General features: G+C 34.9%; 2 protein-coding genes across 3 annotated transcripts in view; both read left to right on the top strand.

Moving 5' to 3' along the window:
- LOC117120299 overlaps positions 1–6,633 on the top strand; it is a 13,548-nt gene extending 6,915 nt beyond the window's left edge. For both annotated transcript variants that reach the window (XM_033265315.1, XM_033265316.1), the window contains exons 5-7: positions 3,044–3,202; positions 3,659–3,778; positions 4,702–6,633. In XM_033265315.1, coding sequence (XP_033121206.1) covers positions 3,044–3,202; positions 3,659–3,778; positions 4,702–5,510 — 1,088 coding nt within the window. In that variant the 3' untranslated portion in view covers positions 5,511–6,633. The remainder of the gene's footprint in view (positions 1–3,043; positions 3,203–3,658; positions 3,779–4,701) is intronic.
- Positions 6,634–10,670: 4,037 nt separating this feature from the next.
- LOC117120303 (ileal sodium/bile acid cotransporter-like) overlaps positions 10,671–15,067 on the top strand; it is a 6,353-nt gene continuing 1,956 nt past the window's right edge. Inside the window, exon 1 of the mRNA XM_033265321.1 lies at positions 10,671–10,965. The gene's annotated coding sequence lies outside the window, so the exon portion shown is untranslated. The remainder of the gene's footprint in view (positions 10,966–15,067) is intronic.

Below are 15,067 nucleotides of genomic sequence, written 5' to 3' on the forward strand. Positions count from 1 at the left end.
TATAGTTGTATCCGATGTAGTTGGCTCCACGTAGGTCTCACAGAAATATAAATATAAGCAAATACGAAAATGAAACGATAGCATACGTTGACATAATGGAGACATAAAATTTATTCAAGACTATAAGGAATTAACCAAGATAATCGTAAGATAATTGGCATTTTTATTCATACGTGTAAACGCTGAAGGACACAGGAACCGAAAGGTCCAATTAATCTCAGATAATATAGTAAAATACTCCAAGTATCGAAATGCACGCCATCGTGTCGTGATTCAATATTTTGACATTAATTATGCCATCATCAGGAATTAAAAATTATCCATATTTGCAAGCTTATATGCACAAGCACCAAAAGTGTTCGACCAACCAAAACATTACCCCTAGTAAGTGACATAGCTATGAATAATCTAAAGATCAAAGCATCCTTACCCTGATCAAAGTTACCTACATAAACAAAGGGCACAGGCGTGTCCGAAATATTCGTCTTGAATGAATTTTATGTCTCTATTATGTGTAGAAAGAAGTGTATATGCAAAAACTAGAAAAATATCGGTTAATTGGATTTAAAAGCTCAACAAAACTTAACCCTGATTTATGGATTAAACCAAATTGACCTTGTACGCTTTGTTTAGCAATTTTATTTACTTTTAATATTCAGCTCTGAATCTAGTTTTGATGGAAAAACATTAGTGTTCTATGAATGGTCATTCCGTTTTAAGAATTGGCTTACCTTTGCTTATCATAAGTTTATGTGCAATATGTAATATTGTTTTTTATGTTTAATGTGCAAATAGATTTCTGTACAGAAATAAATATGTGTGCGTTTTTTAGACTGTTGTTGTTGATCATAATCGTTTGTTTATGCGTAATTTACTAATAATTGTGTGCGACTGTAAAATTACGTGTGACCAACGTACACAATCCTGTTCAATATATCATGTTCATTCAAATTTTAGTCGCATTAGGCCTAGTTACACAAGAATGCGTCGGTTTGTGTGTGGGTGCGTGTGTGATGTCGTTTAGAAATAATGCAACCCTATCAGACTACAGTACCCAGAGCAAATATTTGCTTATGCTGTAATCTGAAAAGTCCATATGAGACGCCTGTCCCATGGTGTATCCCGGTGTAGCGTACATTAATTTCCCTACCAGCAAATGTATATCGCTAGTCTCATAAAATCAACAAACATAGATACCGTATTATGTGAGGAGCGCGCAAAAGAATTATGAATAACATAACATAAAATACGATTTGCAATAGTAATACTGTACTGTACTACTCTTACAAAAATATATTTGTGTAAATAACATAACATTACTAGACATACCTATTTTATGAGTTTTAATTTAAAATATATAATATGTTTTGTAAATTACTGATTTTTCAAATGTTACACCAGTCATAAATATGGTTCCGTGAGTGCTAAGTACTTTCGGAAAGTAAAAAGAAAAAAAGACAAAAAAAAAAAAACAAAAAAAAAACGTAACTGATCACCGTTCATTTATATCAATTATCAATTTTTAAGATGTTCGTCTTAACTAATATAATATCTATTCCTATGTCCTTCAGTACTTTTCAGGACAACAAAATAGTTACTTTCCGTGTGGAATCCACAAAAGCTTAACATTCCTTATTTTGAATTTGGATTTAAACGATTCTTTTTTGATAAACGCCGCCCTCATCACATAATAAACTGTATTATGCATGTCTGCGAGATGTAAATGTTTGCAAGCTGCCTGACGTTTTGCTGTTTTCTATTTTAGGAAGGCTCATTAGTATAAAACCACTGAAACATAGGTAAAATGTGTAAGGTCGACATGCAACTGAAACGTGGGTAAAATTTGTAAGGTCGACATGCAACTACTGTTTTTGTTTATTACTTAAGGAAGCAATATCAGAAAACACAATGCAAGAACTTGATTTTGCAGAGCAATGAAGGCAGACTGGAAAGTAAACCGTCGCATACCAAAGAAGTGCTCAGGCTGTAGCTAAACGTCTTCATGCAATCACATAGGTCTTTCAATCTTGCCATGAAACAAACATGTTTACATATATTTAATGCTTGCAGTACAGTTTGTGGTGTACCGCAAGCATTAAATACATTATTACTTTGCCATGCACACATTCAAACAATAAACATGTTTCCAGTGACAGTGTCTTGAAATTAAACAAATAGTAACTAATTGTTGCTTCCTTCTTATTCACCATATGTTGTTGTACACTCTTAAAAATAAAGTGTTAAAAATAACGCTTTAGGTGTTATATATAACACTTAGCAAGTGTCTCTACAGGGACAACACCGTAAGTGTTGTTTCAACTCTCAAAAAAGTGTTACATATTCAACACTTATGAAAGTGTAGGATCTTTAACACTTTGTGGTGTTCATTTGACACTTTCCAGTGACAGTGTCTTGAAATTAAACAAATAGTAACTAATTGTTGCTTCCTTCTTATTCACCATATGTTGTTGTAGATATTGATTCAATACTACGTTAATATTACTAGATCAATAAAGTTCGCAGATGACAAAGCTAATACAAATAAAGAGGATCAACAAGAATTGACAGTCTAAGAACATGCAACACTCATTAAATGAGAGTTTATACACCCGTAAACCAATGTGATGAATATCTGAAAATATCGGAAAGGCTCATCTCCCCAGCTATGTTTGCTTTTTGGTTATCTTATGTCTGGTTGCCAAAATATGACAATACGATTCAGTAGTTGAATCTTTTGAACCCACAACTTTGAACTTATCTCGACATCTTTAAAATGGTAACATGGTTTCTTATGTTCTTGAGAGCCGATGAAGATATCTGAGTGGTTTGATTTACCATGACATGCACACGGAGTACTCATTTTGCTCCATGACTGAATTACACTCTACCATCTGTTTGAGAAATCGTCTGCTCTTACAACAGTTCATACCTCCGTGAACAGATTATTTGACTGAACTCAATAAGGTGTAAATTTATAATTTAAAAAAAAAATCACCCAAATGTAAACAGTTGCTTATATTATTTTATCTTATCTTTTTTCAAGCAAACAAGTTTCAGTCCGCCTGCCTAGCAGCCCACAACACCATACGAGAGGACTATGATTTCCCGAAGCTGAACTGGTCTGAAGACGCCGCCTCTTCTGCTATGGCCTGGGCAAAGACATTGGCCAATAAGGGGTATCTACAACACAGTGAAAATAGAGGTGATTTATGTGGTATTTTTTTTAATACACAACACAATCTGTTGAACTGACTTGGTATACATCAGTTAAATATATATGACAAGGGTGCAAAGATTAAATATGTAGAATTATATATAGTCAATGCATATATCTGTAAAAGTAAAACGGTCGAAGGAGTTGCAAATATCATCAGCAGTGGTAATTAAACCATATATTATATATATATACATATATATACAGTATGTATATATATATATATATATATATATATATATATATATATATTGTGTGTGTGTGTGTGGGAAGGGGTGTGATTAGTTTAAATCTACAGACTTGTTTCTGATAAAGAAATATAAATCTCTAATTTGAAGGTTGTACAATGTCAGAATCTATCATTTTCAACTGCAAGTATCTATCAACCCAAAATTTCCAATAGTTCCAAGTTGAATACTTTCGAATTCTTTTGACTACTTTCAGTACACGGTGAGAATATTTTTATAACCGAGGAGAATGAGAAGGTGTCTGGCAGTCATGTGGTAGGCAAGTGGCTGGAGGAGTCCAAAGCTTACAAGTTTAGGTACCCTATGTGGCAACGCAGTAAGTATAGTATAAATGCATTAAAACACGAGTATATATATACCGAAAAGAAGCCCGTGGGTTTCTTTTTGAGATGGACCTCTTTTTTCACTTTTATTATTATTATTATTATTATTATTATTATTATTATTATTATTATTATTATTATTATTATTATTATTATTATTATTATTATTATTATTATTATTATTATTATTATATTATTATTATTATTATATTATTATATATATACATATATATATATATATATACAGTATATAAGATAATTTCCAATTAAATATTAATTATTTATTTAAAAACACACAGAATAAGCATCACAAACACAGAATAGTATACCTTTTAGCTAGTAGTGGCGCCACTGCGATGGCCCGGTCTCGGTCCTTGTCAGAAGAACCGGCTTCCCATCTAATCGTCGAATTTCCTCTCTTATTTTAACCACACTTACTTCTCAAGTGGTACCTAAGACTAAAAGTACAGTGAAACATCTGATTGAGACTCTGCATCACAAAGTATTGATTACTAGTAGAGTGAAGAGGTGGCGCCAGTGGAAGGGCAAGGGGAGATTCTCCCTTTGCCCGATGCCACATCAATTAGGTCGTCATACCATAAATATTAATTTGCCTCTTCAAATAACGTTATTTTGATTGCCAATCCCTAACATTGTGATATAAAAACACAGTTTTAGGCCATACTAGTGACAAACAGTTTCAGTCTCCCTATAAACCCTACACTAGGGATTTTACTCCGTAATTTATAGGCAATTTCGCACGAATACCACCGCATGAATTGAGAGCTCGAGAACTGATCATGTCGACATTACACTACACAGACAACCTTGTGCTATGTATTATAGCTCTCATTTAACTTATAATTACTTATAAATTATGTAAATATTGAAATGTGTGTGTTTTTATTTTTCATAGATACAAGTCGTTTTACTCAAATGGTTTGGAAAACGTCAACCGAATTCGGAGTAGCAAAGGCCAGGATGAGGAACAAAAATAAATACGTAGTTGTTGCGCACTATAAGCCTATAGGTAACGGAAACATGCCAGGGGAATACAAAAAGAATGTTCCAAGCCATAAAACGAAAACCTCGTTGCAAATTAAACAAGACCCAGAATCAGACCCTGAGTCAGAGCCAGAACCCGAAAAGGAAAGACAAGTCACCCCTTCAAAAAGGAAAGCTGAGGAGATAGTAAGAAACGCCACTCATCAAGAAGAACATTTTCAACACGTTCCTGATGAAATTGCGGAAGATGTTGTACAAAAAGTAAGTAAGGTTGTTAAGACTACGCCGATATGGGACGCGTCCGAATACAGTGACGGTATAATACATACGCACGAAGATGAAAGACACAATGGCAACGATGGCCACACGTTGAATGGATTAAGCGATATGCAAATGGTTCAGTTAGATGATAGTCCGAATGATAACGATAACCACGAAGACAAGGAAGTCGTTGAAGAGGACGTTGTGGGCCAGGTACTCAAGGAACCTGGACCAATAGGCCAACATCTGAAATTCATGAATGACGAAACGCCGCAGTACGAAGACAAAGAGGCTGACCAAGTTGATGATCAAGAATTTATATCTTCAAACCAGGGTAACAGAAATGTAGTAGCGGGCGAATATTTAGAAGAAAGTGGAATCACTTCTATCGATGACGCTGGTAAAAATGGCATAGTCCTGAATCGAGAATATTCTGATGATGAGGACACTGAAGTTTGAAATTTTAAGGCCCAAAATGTTCCATTAAGTGCCGCGGCACATAATGGGAGGCTTTAGTGCATGCGCTTACTCAGAGCGGCGCTTAGGCCTATTACAAATTAATGTAGTGCTAAATTAGTTACTATGTATTTGTAGGCCTACGTCATAGAAAGCTAAATTATTTCATCGTAATATTATACGAAACATAACAAAACGCTGGGTAGGCCTATGAGCGTCCACACCACGACGTAATAATTTAAAAATATAGAATATCAGTGTTAATAAACGCCGCATCAACGCTTAGCGAAATAAAATACGGTTATAAGTTGCGTTGCTTATTCGAGTCTCGAGAGCGCCACTTGTTTGAAAGGCACTTAGTGGAACATTTAAGGTATTGTACCGCTTGTTAAATGGAAATAAGGTAGCTACGACCTAGCTAGAATTCTGAATCTGTCATGCTTTTAATTTGAAAAGAGAACATTAATTATAGAGATACTCTATAACAATGTGTATAGAGAGACTATTAATCTATGACAATTATGTGATATACAAAAACCAATAAGTGGGAATAGTTAGACTAGCGTTTTAATTATAGCATATCGGCAGCTAAAGTAACATAGGGGGTAAATAAAGTCCTTATCGTGTCTACCCACCATGGCTGAAAATGTTCAATGTTCAAAACATTTACCTCTATGCTCAAGAGAGTGTGCCAGTGTGATTTCATTAATCTGCATTTCATGTGTTTATTGGCCTATAGTAAAACGGTAGTTGGGTAATATATTAGTTGTGTAACCTAGCTGTGTAGCCTACTTAATGTGAGTTTATTGAAACTGAATATTGACACTTTCACTACCGTTCTTCTATGCATTACATCTTCATTCTTTACAATTTCATTCTCAGTATGTGAATATTTATGTTTTAAAAACAGTGAATATAAAGTGTAGTGGCCTTAGAACACCATAAGAAATGACAACAGCCCAACAGCACTTTTAAGATTAACTTGTAAAAATGTATTCTCTAGCTTTCGTCCACCAAGTGGACTTCATCAGTTTTCTTATAATGTTTTAAAAAAGTAGTTATGTTTTAATCACCGATACCTTCAATAGAAAAATAATGATATTAAAATGGTTTGTTGAAGTTTTAAGTTTATGCGTTTGGTATACATTATTTGCAAAAGTTTACACTTATGATATCCATTCTATTATCTTCGCGCCCTCTAAAGTTCAACAGTTTAAATATGAACAGTTGTAAAGAAACGTATTTAGCCTACTTTCTATATACAAACGGACAGCCCACATAGGCTTTACGATTAATTATTAAATTATAAATGATTAAGTACTTACTTAACTATTGTTGTATACATGTATATTACAACTACACTTGTATTTGGAGGATATTGGTTATTTGTTGAATTCCAAACACCAATCGAGATCGGCCACAAGTAATTTGAAATGGAAATTAAAGTACAACAGTTATTAATAAAAAACAAATGACATGATTAGCGTTAAATAATAATCAAACTTCACTTCTATTTTTACATAAGATATAAAGTTGGAAATTAATGTAAGTTGAAAAGTAAACTTCAAATGAGCCTTACACCAAATCGGCCATAACTCAGAAAGACCATAATTATTGTCATTTTAATAGGATTCATTCGTTCGTTCGTTTGTATGAATCATAATCGATTCTAGTTGCTGTTAATAATTGACTGGAACAGTCGTAGCAGGGTCACCGATGAGCAGGTTAACAGCATGACCCTCCCATTTATACTCCTGGGAGACGAGAGGCAAACGTTAAGTAAAGTGTCTTACCTTACTTGCTCTTACAGCTGCATAAAGGCACAGTAACCGTACGAAGTTAAAGTTGGAGAAGTTAAGTAGGACTTCTGTTGATCAAATGGAGTGCCCAGAAGTTATAATAATAATAGCGCATTTATCCACTTTAAAAAGTGTGCAAGGCACGTTAAAGGTCAACAGCAAACTAGATTGTATAAGGAGAGAAACCAATATTTTTCCTCAAACTAGAATCTAGAAATTTCTTTAAAAAAATATTTTATTAGAAAAGGCAGGACGGTACATCGCTTTACGATCACGATCAAATTCAAAATGAAGTAAAACTATTATACCATAAACTCTACACTTGTATAACTACAACTTAGAATTACAAGACTACATAAATATATATATAAATTAAATGTTAATCACTGATTTATGGATATAACGCTGGTTTATCAGAAGCAGGGGTTAATGACGTGTATTTTCAAGGGCGATAAGAAAAAAAAGTCCCATTTCATTGTTGAGTCTTTCCATAATGGTTCCAACACACTTTTTTGCCCGACCCCCTTGAAATCGCCCAATATTTTGCCTGTTGGGGGTCTACCTGAGATAACCACACAGTGAAATTTTTGGCTCCGCGCCAGCATTTTCTGATGAGTAGAGCAATTTGAAATGTTCATGAGATTTGGCTAAAAAACTCACCTTCTGACAGACAACTGCTTATGTCTCTATTGAAACTTCTGGTACTTGGATAGAGGAGAAGATTCTATTTCCAATGATATGCAACTCAATGATGTCCGGACTAGTGAAAGTTATATAGGTCAAGTCACGTGACCTTGACTTTTGACCCAAAATATCACAAAAATATATATCTCGATTTTCGGAAAATTCACACCTCAGTTAGGACACTTAGCCCACATGATGCCCCTAGAGTTTCATTGTGGGCAAATGAAATATATTAGCTCTAGACTACATTTTGTGCCTAGGTATTGATAGTTTCAATGAGTTTCCAGGAAATCTGCTGATTGATTCTATGAAACTTGCACCATAGTATAGTGAAAATCAGACCATTTTTCTCGGACCAAGGTTTCTCTGCTGATTTAGCATCACATAGCAGCATATGTTATTGTGTCAACTGAGTTCAATAAACATGATTTCAAAAAGCTATAATGGCAGCCATTTCGAAATTCCAGATGGCCGAAATGAAAATTGTCAAAAATCAATATATAAAGAGACATAACATGTGATTAGACACCAAATTTTTACCATTTCGGCTAAGAAAAATTGGAATTAAAAAACAAAATATTGATTTTTGACTGCATTACTATTTTGTTTTGATATTTCACTTTTTCTCGATTTTCTTTTTTTTTTACACTTCTCATATAATAAATCAATTTAATAGAATGCTATCGTATAATTTTTTTAACGTAGAAAAAATATAGAAAATACAAATATTCATGATTTCTTACGACCAACACGAAGCAGCGCCACTGCACCAAAAGGCTCTCAACAAAAGTTAAACCAATTCAAATTCGCTCTTGCAAAAGCTCATATTAATCACCCTAGTTTGTACCAACATTTTATTTGACCCGACCAATCAACTACTGAGGATGGTCGTAACTCTGTGGCATTCGAAAGAAACTTTTTCTTGGGCATAGTTAGCTTTGTGACCTCCTTCGTTATAGTGAAAACATTTCCGTGTGTCTATCTGATCATTGTTACAGGTAAAAAAGAGGTAATAATATGCATACCAAACATGGGAAATTCTAAGGAAAAATAGCGGTACAAAAATTAAGATGGCTAAGAAATTATTTGTCTGTGATCTTTTTTCTTTCAAAAATACATAATCGTTATTTTGGAATTAAATAGAATTAGGGCAGTGATGTCATATATTAGTAAACATAATATTAGTATTTTTACGAGTGCCCAATGTTATCCAATCTACCCTTTTCATAAATTTCAATTACACATTTTATTCCAAATTTACAAAATTGCAGTGAAATTCTAGATTGGAAAAAAATAATTAAAATATTAAGTCTACCGACAAACATTGGGAAGTGGAACATAATACCACTTAAATGTACATCATAGTACTAACCTTAGATAACTACATTAGTACATAATTGGAAACCTAGATAAGTAGGCTAAAGGCCTGCACATGCATTTCAAGTGGTTCACTGATTATATTTAGATAATAATTATAAGATCATACAGGAATGATGATGATCGAATAATGGTCCTCGCATCCACATCCCACTCCGAATTGACATTAAGGAGGCATATTTTTTATACGGTCTATGCTTGGAGAAAGTTTGGTAAAGATCCAAGCATGAAAATGACCAAAGTGCAGGGCTGAAAAACCCTGTGCAAAAAGATAGGAAAAACGATATGGAAGAAAAAAATCTAAACAAAAATAATGGCTTTCCTGATGATGACGATGTTCAAATAAAGAACGAAATATCGATTCACCATGCCTTCTCTTAGTCTTTTTGGAGTCTGTATGGTTGTGTGTTTAATTTGATTAATTTTGCTAATAACTTTAAAAACGATATACAAAGGAAAACGAGGAGCTTCTCAGTCGGCTAATCTGGTGGTAGCCACTGTGTGTGCGCTGAACCGCGGAGATCCCAAGGTACCCGGTTCAATTCCCATCGCTGCCTCTCCTTGTGTTTCAGCTGGAGGGCTGAAATACAAGTTACAATAGCGCACGTTTAAGCCGTTGGTCCCGTGTGCATTTATGGCCCAAGTGCACGTTAAAGAACGCAGTACACCCTTCGGAAAAGAGTAGGGGATTGTCTCCCGGTGTATTGCCTAACCACCACCAGATAAGGACCCCATTGGAAATAAGTCTTCTTCTAGACTTTCGTGGGCTATTCTTGGTGTTTACATCGAATACATCCAGTCCAATCCAATCCAACGGACAACACAACACCCTCAGATATAGATGACAAGATAGGCAGCAAGCAAACTTAATTGATGTGCAGCTTTTTCTCCGACAAGGGTTTAAATGAAACAAAAAACAAAAACTAAATACATGTTATTATCTTACTAAATCACATTATAGTAACACTTTGGTATGGAGATATCCCCTCTCCACTTGTGTTGATTAAAGATGATAATAACTACAGTATTTGAGGAAACGTGTCCCCCACCGGGATTCGAACCCAAATGAAGTTATCGTATATCTAAAATATAAAGGAAGAAATTTTAAGATATTACAAGGTACAGTTTATATATAAATATGCTGACGAATGAAATGATACAAGATTTATATAGACCTACAACTATTTTTTCCAAATGCTTAATCAAATCACATCCAGCCAGTTAGGGTCTTTGAATTATACGTTTCCTGTCCGCCTAGTCTGCGCAGTAGACCTAGCAGGAATTTCCGGAAAGATCAGTCCTATAAAAGTCACGTCGTAAAAATACAAGTTACTATTGTATAGCCCCAACACAACGGGAGACTTTCACCATATATCCAGGTGTTTATGGAGCTACTGCCATAAAAATTTAAGTTTGAGCGGTTACCCGCTGTTATTCTCCAGCTAAAATTTTCATTTTTTAAACATTCCTCTAGGATATTTATACGACCATGGCATGGAGCTCAATGGCACGGCAAGCTATGTTATTCTGGTGATGATTTCAGTTCGTTTTCTACCGTCGCCCAGTTAACGTTGCGTTATTTAAACAGACAAACCAAGGTAGGTTGCATGGTCTATGTACGCTCTAAATATTACAGGCCTTATGCAGTATGTTAAAGCTGTCAGGAAACGCCTTTAATTAATAACTTATTAGTATATATATATATATATATATATATATATATATATATATATATATATATATATATATATACACACCTGCACTCTCTCGTGTCCTGGGTTCGAATCTAGCAACAGCATTACATCATACTCGCAGATTCCTTTTTTTAGCGTTCAATATATATCGTGTGTGTATATATATATACATATATCAGCACATCAACCCTTTGTATAAAGGACGCTCAGTTCGCGCGCACTGCGACGCACTCGAGTAAACGCGCGCATTTTGTATAATGATGCATTATATTTTGTTAGTTTACTCAAAAAATATGTATGGGAAGTTCTGATATGAATTTCATTGTATTCTGTTTAAAAAAAATACGTTGTGCAATTTATAAAATTCTTTATTTTATTTTTTTTTTATTTTTTACGGATGAAAAGTTTTACCAAACTTCTTGACTTCCGTACTATATCCCCATGCAAATGGTCTGTTCTATCAGCCACGAATACGTGGATTTTCACAGGAAAGGTAACGTCGAGTTCAACGAAATTAATTGCTGCAAGTTCGCCAGCAGTTCTAACCAACCAGCCTGTCAAATCTACTTAAGGTATACGATTACCACATGCAATGCAACAGAAACAAATTAGTACCGTCATAGTGAGAGAGCCTTTGGGGAAAAAAATTGGGCTCCGACGGGAGTGGGAAATATAATTCGTCGAAGAGAAAAATAAATTTAATTTTTACAGATAATTAAAAAGCAAGCAAAAATATAATTATATTGAATTCCTTTCATTATCTAAACAAATAAATTGGTTGTGTTTAGATTCCGATGGCGTATAACCTTAATTATTTTTTTTAATATATATATATATATATATATATTTGATTTGTATAAGCTGCGCTGCTGTCACCGGAGCTACTGACTTTGTTGTCGCTATTTGCGTCTTCTGGCTGCTATGTTTTCTCTCAGAATATGACGAGCCGAATTGTTATATAGTTGCAAATTGAGATATCTAAGTTTTAAATAGAAATATCTCTGTTAATAAAGATCTCTATTAATTAAGATATCTCTATTTAAAACTAATATATTTATATTTAGAGATATCTCTATTCAAAAAGAGGTACTGTATATCTTTATTTAAAACAAGATATGTCTATTGTCATCAATGTTGTCATTGAGTAAAAGACAACATAGATAGAGATATCTTAGTTTTAAAATAAGGATGTTAGACTTCACTTTATTACCCCCGGTCATTGGAGCACGTACCAGAGTACATTATTGAACACATGCTCACTGAACCCCACCATCGTTGGCGCTGAGGTGTGCAAATTAGGCCTATACCTGGAAGATAGCAAATTCATACTTAAAAAAATTGAATGTAATCAGAGCCGGCTTTACCCTTCATTGTGGTGATGACCGTTTGGCCGACTCCAACGACAAATATTATATTAATTGGTATTTATTTTTATATATCTGTGTAGGCCTGTGTTCAAAAGTAAGTACGAGAAAAGGTGGTCCAGCCATAGCCGGTGTGGTTCTGAAGGCCCTGAGGCTAGGAAGTCTAACCTATGTCTAAACTTATTGTCTACTACATTTTGTACGTTTGATGGCAGCGCTGATTCAACGAAAATGAATGTTTCTACCTCTCCTCAGGTCTTCGTTACCATTACAACAGTATAATACAATTAGCGCAATATATCTACTTGGTGACTGATCAGATTCTATTAGTGGCCACATAATTATAATTACAAAGGGTCATCGTTGTCTTGATCATATTGTATTTGTTAAATAGGAAATTCAAATGTAAGCAACATAACAATGATATAAGATATTATTTTTTTTTTAAATTAAAAACGAGCAAAGTGTATGATGGCGGGGTGTGGGGGGGGGGGGGGGGGGGGGGGGGTGCTGATTCCCTCTGTTTCACCCACTTGATTCGCAACTGCCATTAACGAATGCAAGTAGTATGATAGGCCTAGGCCTATATTTAGAGCACAAGAACTCGTGTTGTAAGTTTAAAGTAGCCGGATACTAATAAGTATAATTAATAAGTAGGCATATTAATAAATAAGTTAAGTAGGCATATTGCTGCTGTTTCAAAATGAAAGAAAAAAAACAAAAAAAAACAAAAAAAAAAAAACGACAAAATCTGGTATAGGTAGGCCTAGGCCTAATCCGAAGACTGCGCCTAAAGAAAAACCATAATGAGCTGCCAATGCGAATAGAGAGGCGGACATTAACCAAGTCTGTTATTCTGCTGCGATTAACCATAAACAGGAAATACACAGTTTAGATCGGACAGAAACTGATTTTGAAACGGAAAATCGAACGAGAAAACTTAATTGACGATAACCATCTAAAGGAGCAAATTTGACATCTCCATGACAACATTTTGTATTTATATTTCACCTCAAGAATGCTATCTACTTAATGAAATAAATGTGAATATTATGAAATTGGGAGTCGCTTTAGATTATCATTTTTAGCAGCCCGTGAAGCAGCTTCACATGTTTATTTATTAAAAAGGTATAAAATATTAAGCTAAAGCTAGACTACTGAAACTAAACAAGAATATGTATTTGATTTCATTTAACGAAGTATGTTTAGCCGTGAATTAGTATCGATCCACGACTGGTATTTGCAGCATACTGACACCTTCAAGTTGATATCTCCAGATATGATTTTTTCCAGTTTTTTAATAACTTAAAATTGTGCTTGACACTTTCTTGTAAGATAGTATAATACATACTTCAAGTATCGAAATGCACGCCATCGTGTCGGGATTAATATATTCCGACATTAAATTATGACATAATTCATGTCGGAATATTGAATCCCGACACGATGGCGTGCATTTCGATACTTGGAGTATGTATTATACTATCTTATCTGAGATTAATCAGTGGACCTTTCGGTTTTTGGAAAACACTTTCTTGTCACACTTTCAAAGAAATGTTAATAAACCTTGTCGTAAATTGTAACAACTAAGTTGACCCGTAGAAGTAGGCAAAACAGATTCTGTGAAAACAAAAGGTTTTTTCATCTTACTTTTAATTTTCAATCAAGATGGTTCATACAAAAACGGGGCTTAAAAATTAATAAGATAAAATATAGAGAATAAAAAAGCCCGTGTCCATAAAGGCCAACTCAGACAGCGTCTGCCGACGCAGCCCGACGCGATTTGTTGTCACGTCGGGTCTGTGTGAGTTGAACGCAGACGCGAGGGGCAGTCGCGTAGTAGAATATCAAACGTGTTTAATATTTCTCACGACGGCTTAAGACTGTCCCCGGGTCGGGCTGCGTCGGCCGACGCTGTCTGAGTTGGCCTTTAAGCAACAGGCACGCGTACGCCTACTTCTACAGAGGATAGTCCTGTGCTTGTGTGCTCGTTTATGCGCACAAAATTCGGGTATTCGCATTCACAGTTTGTTTCCAGGGCTGATTTTCTTTCCACAGGTCGCAAAACGGGTTTACTCCTCTAGAAGCTCCCACCATCAGGTCAGGACCGACATTCGATCCACACATGACAGGGGCGGATTTAGGAAAGTAAAAAATAAAGTGATTGCCCAAAACGCCTCAGAGGTTATTTTCGGGCGTCTAGTGACGAAACTTTTACTGGGGCATGACCCCGGACCCTCTAGGGTGGTGTTACCTCGATCGGCTCCACCTTTCGGCCCCCTTTCGGACACCTCTGGATCCGCCCCTGCATGATATCAACATCTTTATTTTTTGTACTATCATACATCTCTATTAACGCTTTCATGACCATAACTGACCATAAAAATTAAATATGAAAATAAACATGAATATTTAAATACGAGAAATAAATAAGAACAAGAACAAAAATAGCCCTGTCAACATTTCCATTGTGACAATCGTCTAAAACAATTATGGAAAACAATGGGGATGAACTGACTAATTCAACGTTCTGCTTGACAGCCAAATTAGTTGTTAAAAATATGTTAAATATACTGCGTCTCGTCACAAAAACAATTACAAAACCTTATATGATATACTAGTTGGATATGAGTATATATATA

Source organism: Anneissia japonica, unplaced genomic scaffold, assembly GCF_011630105.1.
Source record: "Anneissia japonica isolate Jap-2015-1 unplaced genomic scaffold, ASM1163010v1 scaffold288069_len450862_cov184, whole genome shotgun sequence".
Taxonomy (NCBI): domain Eukaryota; kingdom Metazoa; phylum Echinodermata; class Crinoidea; order Comatulida; family Comatulidae; genus Anneissia; species Anneissia japonica.